This window comes from Caretta caretta, chromosome 4 (assembly GCF_965140235.1).
Source record: "Caretta caretta isolate rCarCar2 chromosome 4, rCarCar1.hap1, whole genome shotgun sequence".
NCBI lineage: Eukaryota > Metazoa > Chordata > Testudines > Cheloniidae > Caretta > Caretta caretta.
Window position 1 is genome coordinate 43,362,219 of NC_134209.1, and position 13,031 is coordinate 43,375,249.

The 13,031-nt window shown below is 39.1% G+C and overlaps 1 protein-coding gene across 4 annotated transcripts in view; it reads left to right on the forward strand.

Annotated features, from left to right (window-relative positions):
• Positions 1-659: 659 nt before the first annotated feature.
• Positions 660-13,031, forward strand: part of SEC24B (SEC24 homolog B, COPII component) — an 83,178-nt gene continuing 70,806 nt past the window's right edge. For 3 of the 4 annotated variants that reach the window (XM_048846792.2, XM_048846793.2, XM_048846795.2), the window contains exons 1-2: positions 660-817; positions 5,997-6,701. In XM_048846792.2, the coding sequence (XP_048702749.1) occupies positions 721-817; positions 5,997-6,701 (802 nt within the window). In that variant the 5' untranslated portion in view covers positions 660-720. The remainder of the gene's footprint in view (positions 818-5,996; positions 6,702-13,031) is intronic. The other variant, XM_048846794.2, reaches the window with a different exon arrangement.

Genomic DNA, 13,031 nt, shown 5'->3' on the forward strand with positions numbered 1-13,031 from the left:
TAGAGGCTCCTATTACCCCCCATCCCCTCTCCTGATTTTTCACACTTGCTGTCTGGTCACCCTAACTGCCTTTGGGTCTCTGGATGGACTTTAAGGAGCTGATCTTGCCTCTCTCTCTCCTGAGAAACAAGATCCCTCCCAAAGCTTTGCTGTTAGAGCAATAATCAGCAGGAACACTCCAGCTGGAGATGGGACAGACAGCAAAGGGGCCCTGGCTGAAGGACTCCAGACCCCCATCAGAAATGGCTCAAATCTAGGGGAGAGGAGGAGAGAAGAGAAAAAGGGAAGGGCCCATAGGGCACATGCAGTAGCAAGGGCTGCAGTAGGGTCTGGAGAAGCTGGGGCAGAAGTTGGGACTTGCATATCTATATGGGCCATGGTTGGGAGGCGCAGGGGAGTCAGTGGTGATGGCATTTTGGAGGGGAACTAGGGGGCGCTGGGGGTTGGAATTCAGTGCGGGACTGTGAGGCGGCGCAAGGGGGCGCTGTGGGCTGTGAAGGTGGAACTGGGGGGCACCACAGGTTGCGGCGGTGGCGCAGGGCTGGGAGGAGGCGCCGGGAGGCGCTGTGGGCTGTGGCGGTGACTCCGAGCCCGGATTGGCTGCTCTCGCTCCTTCACGCATCAGTTCCAGGGCGGAAGGCTGCGGCTGCGCGCGTTCCAGGGTCGTTTCCGTTGGTGACGTCCGGCGCGTCCGCCGAGGGAGAGGCGCAGCGAGGAGCTATGTCGGCGCCAGCCGGGATCCCGCCGCGCCCTGCCGCAGCTCCTGGAGGGGCCAGAGCGCCCGTCGCCGCGGCCAGGGCCCCGCCCTGTCAGAACGGTGAGGAGCCGAGGCTGGGGGCCCGCGCGGGCCTAGCGCTGGAGCGGGGCTGGGCTGGCCGGGGGGCAGCAGAGTGTGGGGCAGTAGCGCTGGTGGAAGTGCGACGAGGGCAAGGGGCAGAGGGTGGGACGGTGGGGTCTGGCACAGAGGAGGGCGGGGGAGACTGGAGGGGGCGACTGGAGGGGCTGGGACAAGGACGGGGCGGAGGGGGCGACTGGAGGGGCTGGGACAAGGACGTGGCGGAGGGGGCGACTGGAGGGGCTGGGACAAGGACGGGGCGGAGGGGGCGACTGGAGGGGCTGGGACAAGGACGTGGCGGAGGGGGCGACTGGAGGGGCTGGGACAAGGACGGGGCGGAGGGGGCGACTGGAGGGGCTGGGACAAGGACGGGGCGGAGGGGGCGACTGGAGGGGCTGGGACAAGGACGGGGCGGAGGGGGCGACTGGAGGGGCTGGGACAAGGACGGGGCGGAGGGGGCGACTGGAGGGGCTGGGACAAGGGCGGTGGGGCGACTGGAGGGATGCTTTTGCTATGGGCTTATCTAACGACTAAATCAGTACTGCTGCTATTGATGCAGTGCTGTTGATGACAAGCTAAGTCGATGGCATAGCGCTCTCCTGTCGACTTCTGTATTCCAGCTCCCTGAGAAGCATAAGATAAATTGGTGGGAGAGCATGGACACAGCACACTGCTATACGCTGACCTAAGTTATGTCAATTTCAGTTATGTAACTTACATAACTGAAGTAGTATAACTCTAGATTGACTTACAGCTTTTGTGTAGACCAGCTCTATGTTGTTAATCTCTTGTAGCTGATAAAGTAATACTTGAGCAGTCATTTTGCTGTGAGAATAATGTATCTGTATAAACACTAAATATGAATATATAGTACAATAGCAAATGAAACCATGAATTCACATTATTGTGGCTCTTTTTGGGTAATGTCGATTGCTAATTTGGCTACCGAACCACTGTGGTCTGAGTATCACTAGCCTAGATGTTGACTTCCCTCTTCGTGGACACCCATGATTTGCAGGTGGATGTCACCTATTTGGCATTATGGAGAGCCCTGCAGGGGTGACTTTTGCCTTAATAGACCAGCATGCACAGCTATCTAGACATAGTTTGTGTTTTTTACTGTGTCTGGTGTTTGGGAAGGGGGCATGAAGTGTTTGAAATTAAGTAGCTGCATAACTGAAATAAAAAACCCAATCTTTGTTTTTTGACTATCACTGCAATTCTGGATCTGAAACTGAGGAATAACGTCTCAGAATATTAAATAGTGCCAGGTAGGCTTATTCAAAATAGTAAGTGGGGTAGTACAATATTTTTCCTTGAATTTAGTTTAATTTTGGAACTATTCTAGTTGGGAAACTGCATCTTGGGAACAATTTGGAGGCTGTAACATGCTCAGACCTTTGTTCTGCAAACTTAGACACATGGTTTATTTTGTACACCTGAGTAGTTTCGATGGAAATATTTGCATTCCCAGTGGGTTTATTCATATACACCAAGTAAGCATGTACATAAATCTTCAGGGTTAAGACTTCAGGGATTTTGGGGAAATATGATGCTTTTTGTTTCTTATAGTGTTTTATTATAACAAAATGAGAAGACATGCACTTCAAGTTACATATCCTAAAATTGAGCAAACTGCCTGTGTATTTTAGCATGAAAATGTACTAAGAGGATATGTTTTTACATATATTTTAATCTACAATGATACTGTCACTGATTTTATGGCTCACAATTTTAAAATTGATCTTAAAATATGTATAATTGATTTAATGAGGTCTCTACAGCTTCTGATCCTAATCAGTTTCATTTCTGTGTTGTTTATATTAAGTATATTTGCTAGCATTGCATTTTAACATCTTCTCCTAGGCTCTGATTTTACAGTCAGGTTGGCATGGGCACAGAGGGTAGTCTCTGTAGATCTGTTTGCAGGATTGAGGTCTTTAATTTTAATGCTCTTTGGTTATATGAACAAAGTTTTAGGTGGTAGCCTCTGTCATGTTTAGGCAACAGATTGTGAATCAAGTTCATGCACGTATTGCTGAAGGTTTGTGGAAACCGGGTACGATTAAATAGAAGCTTTTAGAAAGAGACTTTCAACTTAAATTTTGCCCAGAAGTTTAATTTTGTAATAACTGTAACCAATATAAATTTTTCCATGTTTATAAAATTCTAATGTAAACAGTTGTTTTCAAATAAACAGACATTTCCATTCAGTGTTGAAATCCAAATATTGCAACACTAAAAATAGGAAACTATAACTTACCTCATCTGTTTTTACTGTATCTAAGACCGTGGAAGAAATGTCAAAAATAAGAGTAAAAATAGTAATGACCATTTGGATTTTTAAAATTCTTTCACTGTAATAATTTAAAGGCTTATCAGCAACATGGGTAAATAATTTTGTTTTAAAGTTTTCAGAGTAGCAGCCATGTTAGTCTGTATCCGCAAAAAGAAAAGGAGTACTTGGGGTGCTTTAGAGACTAACAAAGGTATTTGAGCATAAGCTTTTGTGACATTGGATGCATCTGATGAAGTGAGCTGTAGCTCACGAAAGCTTATGCTCAAATACCTTTGTTAGTCTCTAGGTGCCACAAGTACTCCTTTTCGTTTTAAAGTTTGACCATTTAATTTACTTATGATTCAGACAATCATTATTTTTAATTCTTAATTTTTAAAAATAAACTCAGTAGGCGACTTTTGCATTTTTCATCTTGTTAACTCCTTTTTTTTTTTTTTATTACTGAATATCTGTTTGTTTCTTGGTTTGCATACTCTTTATCTTGGGATATATTTACAGTCATGTAGATTTAGTGATTCATAGGCAAGATGTTAATTTAATTTGTCACTTTACATAACCACAGAATAACATTCCAACATTTTGAAAAATATAGTTTTGTTTTTGATCTACCTGGGGAACTTACATGCAGCATTTAGGGCATTGTTTATATAAAGGAAGGGGAGAAAGAAGGGAAACAGGAAATCGAAAAACAAGACTGCGAGACTTGATTTTTTTTTGTTTTAATGCCATGTTCCACTTTGCCCTGAATGGCACCATCTGCTTCCTTGAATTTGGTCTCTGCTTCTAAAATCAGTGTGTGTTATATGTTGTGAGGAGTAAAGTATTGCTTATGTAAATATAGTTACTGATGTGTTTGCACATGCTAGAGATAACGGTGTGCATTGCTGCGAAAGTACTGCATACATTAGACTTCATAAATTCTGTCAAATCTTCTCCCAACTGTTGGAATTTATTGGAACCTCACAAAGAGCTCAATCAAAAGACTTCCATCAAAAGGATTTAGTGTTTGGCAGAGGTGATAAATTGGGGCTTGAAAGTATTCAAAAAGTCGTTAGTTCTCATGGCCTTGACAGTATTTGTCTGATCCAGGGGACAAGTCCATGTGAAGGATCCTTAGTGATTTTCATACTGGTACACACTTTAAAAAGAAAATGTTTTGTAAAATTGGCTTGCTTTTGTTTGTCTTAATAGTTTTCTTCCTAACTATTCAACTTTTCCTGTTTTGATTCTGTGTTGAAGCCCTTCTTTTAAAACAATGCCTATTTTGCTTAGCCCATCAATCTTGAAGTCCAAATGTAAGAACTTCTCACTGAATATTTGAAAATAAAATTATTAATTATAACTGAGCATGTTGCTGGTGTCTGCTATCTAGCTGAAAAGTGACACCTAGGTGACGGTAGTACTCTAATATGAATTCAGACTATTAATGATTTTTTTCCCAACAGTCTTAAGGAACTGCAGCGTTAAAAATTAAACATGTTGAAATATTAAAAACTAAAGAGATAATCTATTTAAAAAGTTCACCACTTTAACTTAAATCACATTTTAAACCAGTGTAAAGTCTGTGTGGACTCATTTTTAGTTTAAACCAGGATTATTTTAGTTTCACTTCAATCCAAAATAAGAATGTCTACGGTCTTTTGTGCTGGTTTAGCTAAATGAGTTTAACATCACATATTAAGTTAAACCAGTGCAACTTTGTTGTATAATTTTTTACTGTATTTTGTGTAGACAAACCCTAAGAAGGCAGGTTACTTTATCCAGCTGCTCCCTGATTTATTCTGTGCTGGCAAGGGTACTTGATTAAGTACAAACGTGTGAAAAATATGAAATTGAATGGACTGTTATAGCTATAACTAACTGTTTACTATGATTCTTTCTGTATTCACAATAAATGTGGCATTTTGCCTTATTCCCTTTAATAAGATCCTGCTGGTTTATATTTTATTGGTATAACATCAAAACACAAGTTGCTCTATGAATGTATGTATGCACAGTAGCCTGGGCAAAGATGAAAGCATATTTGATGCAAGCAGCTTATCCTGTAGAGCCAAATTAGAGTGGGGAAAAACAAATGAGAATTCATATATAACTAAAAGTACTTGGCAGTGACTGTCTTGTACCAGAAGACTATGGGGCAGTGAATGGAAATGAAGAGCTATCATCCTGGATACTTTGTTTATAGCTGGGCTTTTGTGAAAGCTCAGACTTCAAAAACCATGTGAGAGGGGTAATGGAAAAAGCAGTAGCAACTCAGCATTTTACTTTAGTCATCTCTTAAGAATTCATAAAACTAAGTATTACTAACTTTTATCCACTGACAGATTGGTTTGAATGGAAGATTTTGTTTTCCTATCACATTTCGCAGGTTGTTTTTGAAGTACCTTATCATATTGGCATTTTTCTGTTATAAATACCAAAAGTAGCAGATAATGTTGTTCGTTTTTTTCTGTTATAAATACCATTCCTTTTCAGGGGCCTTCTAACATGTTTGTTTAAAAAATAATCCTCCAAATATAAATATGACACGTAGCATCTTAACTTGGGGAAAACTTTTTACAATAAATGTTCAAATATCTGAGATGGAACTTTGAAAATTGTGTTTTGTATGTGTACACAAACTGCTTTAAGTATTTTATTTTCACATAAATGTCTGCTACTTTAGCCATTCTGTCCTTTCCACGGTTTGGAAGTAGCTTCCTTTTTTGGTGCTGTTGGTTGCTTGCTTGCTCCTGCTGCTGGTATGTTAATGCTAATAAGCACGCTGATCCCCCCCAGTCTGTCTGTGTGTCAACCAACTGCGATAAAGGTGTGTGTAACCCATACAACTTTAATACATATGACATTTTCTCTTCTTTTCAGGTCCAATGCAGAATCCGATGCAGTTCCCTTTTGGATATGGCTTACATCTTGAAAACTATAGTGCTTCCTCCGGACACTACCCACAAGTGCCCCATGAAGCTGTCCCGTCGCAGTTGAATAACCAGTATGTTGCTGATTACCACTCTGCTTGCTATTCAATACCAGTTCAAAGTGTCATCACACCTTCTGTGGGTCCCAGCATGTTGAACACCCAGCAGCCCCAGCAGTTGTACAGTGGGGCTGCTCATCCTGTGGAGTCAGCTGGAGGACTTACCCAAGGAGCAATATCATCTGCATCCCATTTACATACAGGTGTTCCACAGTCATATTCTGCATTGAGTAATCACTACAGTTCTTCAACCAGCTCTTCAGTTGCATCTCAAGGATTTCCCCTTTCTTCTGGTCATTATGCCATGCCTACTGTCTCTAGTGCTGTATATCCTAATCTTTCCTATCCTTCTATGTCTATTGGTAGTGCATATGGGCAGGTATTTACTTCCCAGAGCCTTCCAGCTGTTGGGCAGTTTGAAGAGACTAATGCATTTCCTGGTCAAAGTTCAACTGTACCTCGTACACTGCCACACCAAGTTCCTTTGGGATATAGTTCTACATCATGGTCCACTTCAGATTTTCAGTCAGCTCAAGACAACTTCAGCAGGAATCGCACTGGATCCCTGGCTAAAGCAAGCAACCAAATAAATACAGGTATAGTACTATGCCAAAATCAGGAAGTTTCTTAATGAAAGGAAGTATTTTTCTATAATTGAAACAATTTTAAGTGATTAGTGTATAATGATGATGCCTCATGGAAATCTGAAAATATTTTAAGTGTAGGTATTTCTGTTAATTTGTTTTAATCGACATTTGCATAAATACAGGGCCCCTGTATCCTTTAAGTTTATCACCTCCTGTTCCTTATTAATCCCTTGAAGACATTATTTTCTGTTGGTGAGGACATAATTCTCTCCATAGCAGCTAATTGTGGTGTTGCTGACAGATGTGTGACTTGCATCTCTCTCAATGGAAGTCAGCTAAGGAAAAAGACACTATTTTTGTGCAAGTGTTTCTAATAAACATTTTGGGAAAGAATACATAAATGTACGCGTAAACAGAACTGAAGAATCAAAGAGGCTTCTAATACCTAGTGTGTATATATATGCTTAGGGGGGAAAAGAGACAAACTAGGTATATTTTCTCTCAATCAGTTCTGAAGACAGACAACCTAATCAAAAATCAGTTTGTCATGCCCCAACATGGTGATTAATACTTTCAAATGCTAGTGAAGGAAAACTCTACTTATTTTGCTAAGCCCACTCTGAAAATTCAAAAGGTGAAAAACCACTTATAACCTAAATGCATTTGAAAATCCTATTGCTGGTAGCAGCCATCTTGCTGATAAGTTACTTGAACATTGGCAACATCACGTTTTTAGCAAGGTAGCTGCTCCCAATATCAACTGTAATAAGAGAATAAGAACCCTTAGTTCTGTTAGATACTACCTTAAACAAAAAATAAGGTAAGTTTCTCACATTTTTAAGTTCCTGACTGAGCTGAGCAAGATGGGTATAGTCTTCCTTTACTGGAAGAAATGGTTACTAAACAACTGAACACACTTGAATTAGAAAACAGTCTATTTCAAATTCTCATTGTACATTTGGAGATGATGTAAGAATTTTTTTTGCCGGGAAAAGGGGACTTGGGTTCGAGGCTTATTAAAAGAGAGTTTGAGAGAGGTGCTTATCATGTTCCTTTAGTTGAAGGTTTGTCTTGACTCAGAAAAATGGTTGAGTTCTGATCAGACTTAATTAACACATGCTAGTTAAGCCCTGCCTAATTTCAACCATTTGTGTAGTTTGAATGCAGAGTACCTTTTAGCTTAATTTTAGTATGTTGAGTTGTAGCTTAGGCTCCTGCTGGATTGAAAGTGATAGTTTGTTGAAAGGTTATGAAAAAGAAGTGTGGAAATGTGTTTTACTTATATTAACCATAAAAACTTGATGCTCTTCACCTAAGAATTCTAAGGACAAGCATCTTTGTATTTCCTTTCCTCCCTCTGTCTAATAAAAGCTGCTTTCCTCATCTGTCAAAATTGAAGGTTGTTGGTGGTGAGCCCCCTCACAATCCTTGTTCACTTTATCTCCTCTGATTAGCTATATTTTCAGCCTAGAACCATGCTAGGTTGCATACCAAGAAGTCTCTACTGCTGCTCTGAGATGCCTATCTGCTGCTGCTTCTTCCATTCCTACTTTATAGGGGATTTGCAGTTGCAAGGAGAGATTAGAAAGCTGGTTTCTTCCTTTCATTGCTTGCAGATACTCCTTCTATGATGCTACACTCCCTAAAGATTCCTGACACACACTCTCCCTCTTTCTTGGCCTTCCCTCCCACCCCAAAAATAAATAACGTAAAAAAATTGAAAACGAAATCTCACTGAGGTAGCTAGTGTCAAGCATTAAGTAACTTATATGAAATGGGGTGATGACATAAATAACTTCATTTCCCAGATCTGCTTGACTTCTCTCCTTGCTTCTTTTGTTTTTCTTTAAAAAAGTTAAATGCAGAAACCAGTTAATGCCTTGTTAAGTTTGAAAATTTAAATGGATTAGTCAGGATATTGAAAATTTGAAGTTTTCACAGTAATAATAAACTTGACCACATTATACACATCCTGGGGGAAAATTGAAAAATAGTATCCAAGCAGCAATTGAAAATACTACCATACATATCTGTAGTATTAGTGTGAACCTTTTTGTGTCTGTTCAAATTCTGTGTTAATGTTGCATTTACAAACATTTTTTCATTTAAATGAAAAATTTTGATGGTTAGACATGTTAAAATCAATTATTTATTTGCTCCTAACAATGTTGTCTCCAAGAGACATGTTTTTTTAAGACAGGGAAATGGAGCTGGCAAAAACCTAAATGAGAATTTGAAAGATGTGTGGAGTGATATTTTTTGTGGTCTTCCATTTGTTCCTTAATTAAGCGGTCAGATAAGCAATCATTGCTTAATTAGAATTATGAGTGCTAAAGTAGAGTTTACATACAGTTTTTTTTCATTCAGCAAACTTCTGTCTGGTTTTAACTGACTTCTGAAAAACATCTGTATAGATTTAAGTTTAACCTTCAGATTTCAACTAACTTAACATTTATTTAGATTGTAAGCTCTTTGGGGGCAGGGACAGTCTATTTTGTTCTGTGCTTGCTTGCCTAATGTGGTGTAATGTAACTTTAAAATCTATATATACCTATTTACAGTTACATACCTAAGAATAAGCACTAATACAGTATTCCTTTTCTACTGTACTAGAGCAATATAACAACACTGAGCTCATTGAATGTAAGGTAGATAATTATGCCGCTGGCTGATTCAAAGTCAATTTGAATTAATTTTAATTTTTCTAAGTCAGCGAGTTGTACCCAATTTAAGTTTTATTTTGTTCTGTTTGAGATTATCGTGTTACATACAACAGGCTGAATATTCTTAACATTAATTAGCCAAAAGCCAATTTTATAATAAATTTGCACCATTTGGGAAGTCTGGGGTAAACAAAGCATTAATAAATAATGTTCCTTTTCATGGTAAATTCCATACTTTTGCTGAAACTCACAATTTTCCAGTTAAAATTGCTCAGCAGATTTTTATCCATGACTGACGTGGCATTTATATACTGAAAATATAACCTGAATTGCTGCAACAGTCAGGTCAGGAGTAAGATGCCAAATGTTTCTTTGTTCCTGGTGTAATTAATTCACTGTGGGGGGAGGGAGTGATACAATTTTAGTTAGTTTTTCAGGTTGTTGGTGCAGGCTTAAAGCATTTTCAAATTGAGTAAATTTTGTTTGGTATTGCTATAAAACTTCTAGTCTTCATCCTGCACTGCATATGTTTAGAAAAAATGTAGTTACAAACATAAATATTTTTTTTGATTTACTTTCCTTTCATCTTCATTGCCTCTGTCTCATTTCTTAGAGGGTAGCTTGTTCAGTGTAGCATAAGAAGTGTTATACAGCTTAACTTAATGTGTCTTGTGCTTAGAGAAGGTTGACGTAAAATTTGCAGCAGCTCCTTAAAATCTTCTTGCAGCTGATCACTTTAAATGGTTCTACTCCATTTTTACCTACTTGGTTGGCTATACAAGCTGTTACAAACTTTAAAGATGCTACAACAGACCTCCCTCATTTTGCATAATTTTAAAGGAAATAGTTTTACTTGGAAGTAATTTTTTGCACTGTTAGGAGCTGGTCACTATAAACAAAAATTTCCTATCCAGAAAACTTCATCCATGTAGGGATTTTTCACACCAAAACAGATGGAAAGATAAAGCCAAAAATCCAGTAAGCCAGGCACATGTTAAAACCAAATTGACATTCTCCTGTATCTCTGAAAAGTGTCAAAAAATAAAGTAATTCGAAAGGAAACAGAATTTCAAGGAATTACAGATGTCTCAGAGGCAGATATTTTCCAAAATGTGTACCCGCATCACTTCGCTTTCATGGATACAGTACACAGAAATTGTCAACAAAATAACCTCAAACCCTTTCAAGGTCATCTAGATTAGAACACATTTTCTGGGATTGTCCATAGAATGAAATGTTTTGACTCATGTATGTAAATAAGTTTACAGAAAACTTTGGACATAGACTTTGATAAGATACTCAAAGGCTTTAAGATTATATCTACAGTTTAAAGTATGTCTAAACAAGATGTAACAAAGATCACAGCTCAGGAGATAGTCCTAAAGCCATTTTGAGCAGCAGAGTGAACTTCTTGTAACATGCAGGAAACAGAGCGCGACCTGTAATTAAAATTAAACTTCTTTATTTAAAATCTGTCACTTTTGTGTAATAAGCAAAACCTGCATGCCTGCCCAAGTAAGGCCAGATCTACACTACAAACATTTGCAGACACAGCTCTTTCAGTTGGGTGTGATTTGTGACCAAGATACCTGTGCCAGCAAAAGATCCTAGTGTAGATGTAGTTATACTGGCAAAACTGCTTTTGTGCTGATATAGCTTATTTTGTTCAAGGGGGGCTGGAATAAACTGTGCTGGCAAAAGTAAAGTTTTTCTAGTATAAGCTGTGTCCGAACTAGGAGTGCTTTGCCAATATAATATAGATACTAGTCTGGACCTGGGCTAAAACAGTGCTATGCCATGTACCTGTGCCCTGTAGTACCTATAATGCCTGTATATAAATCCTTTAAGCTATCTACTTGTTCATCTACATCTGTGCTTATTGTTACTTAATCACATAAGTATACATATGGATGTATAACAGCACCTCACCAATAAATTGTAATTTTACCTATGTAACATTAAATATAAAATGCTTGTCAGTTAATCAGAATTAAAAAATTCAAACGTTAAAATGCCAACAGCAGTGTTAAACTGGCCACATTGTCTACCCAGTGTTTTCTATTCCTGTTTAAATAGTTAATTACTTATCATAGCTTCATGTTGTATACCACAAAATCTACAGGATATAGCATGTGACTTACATTACATTGCTATAGCTGCACATGGCCCTGGCTATAATGTTAAGTCTTCTAATTGCAGAATGTTACTACAAATACTGGAAAGCCTGTCCACCAAAATACTCTTTTTGTATTTAAAAGTACTGTTTCTGTATCTTTGTAACTGAATGGTGCTACTGTACTGACTGACGATTTGTAATAGAAGGTCCAGCTTGACGCTTAAAAGCAGAGTGGGATGCTCAGCATTTGAATCCATGATAAGGCAAGAGGCTGTCATGTTTGCAAGGCAACTGGTTGAACTAGAGTTAGTTAACAAAATACATAAAATTTAAACATTGACTTCCCTCTGTCATGCAATCGTACATTAACCTATCTGTGCCAAAAATGGCAGCTTCCTGTTTAATTATTTTAATTTATATTTAAGGTTCTTACACATTTAGTGATTAATTCTTCACTGTAATGTCATAAAATATATTTTTATTTTATGTTGCAGTTTTCCTCTAATTCTGGCTAACTTTAAAGGGTTTTCGTCTGCACTTTTTCACATTTACTATGAGCCAACAAAGCATTGTTAGTTTTGTAGGTGCATTTTTATGGCATCTGCTAGCTGGAATGTGGTAGTGGCTAATCAGGCTTGTTGAGGATAAGCCAATAGAAAATATGTACTTAAACAGATGTTCTGTCAAGCTTTATCTTGAGCTTGATTGCTGTATTGTAGGTTAATCACTATTTGAGTATGTACTTCATCTTGTTGTCAGCTGAGGGGGAAAAAAAAACTGTTAGCAAAATTTAAAACTGCTGGAGATTGTGGTTTGTGGTGGTCTTTCAAGAGTGAATGGCATACTTAAAGCAGTAACAAATGTGATAGTTAAAGTTGTGTAAGTGTTCTCATTGTAATCCCCTGTTTTCAGTTGCTCAGGACTCCAAAACTTTCCTCTAGGAATATGTAATGTTCCAGGCCTTATTTCTGCTTGAAGGCAACATAATTTTTTAAAGCGTGAGAGAAACTGTTCTGCTGTTTTGAAGGAGTATAAATAAAAGCCCCAAACCTTTCCCTATAAGTTTGGGAAAGCTTTTTTTTGGGAAAGCTTTCTGCTGCAACAATTTTTGTGATAAAATTAACATTTGGCAAGGAAATAAATCATTAAGAATCTTTGAATGTTCCAGTGAAAATTGGTTAGGTTTTTTAACTGAGTTATGAACAATTGATCATAGCAGTTTACCAGTGTTCTAAGTAATAGAAAAATTATCACTGCTCATCTTTTATATAAACCAGGGATTGGCAACCTTTGGCATGAGGCCCGCCAGGGTAAGCCCCCTGGTGGGCCAGGCCAGTTTGTTTACCTGCCGTGTCCATGGGTTCGGCTGATCATGGCTCTCACTGGCTGCGGTTCGCCGTTCCAGGTCAATGCGGGCTCCGGGAAGCAGTAGCCAGCACTTCCCTCGGCCCATTCCGCTTCCCGCAGCCCCCATTGGCCTGGAGCAGCGAACTGCGGCCAGTGGGAGCCGCAATTGGCCGAACCTGCGGATGTGGCAGGTAAACAAACCAGCCTGGCCCG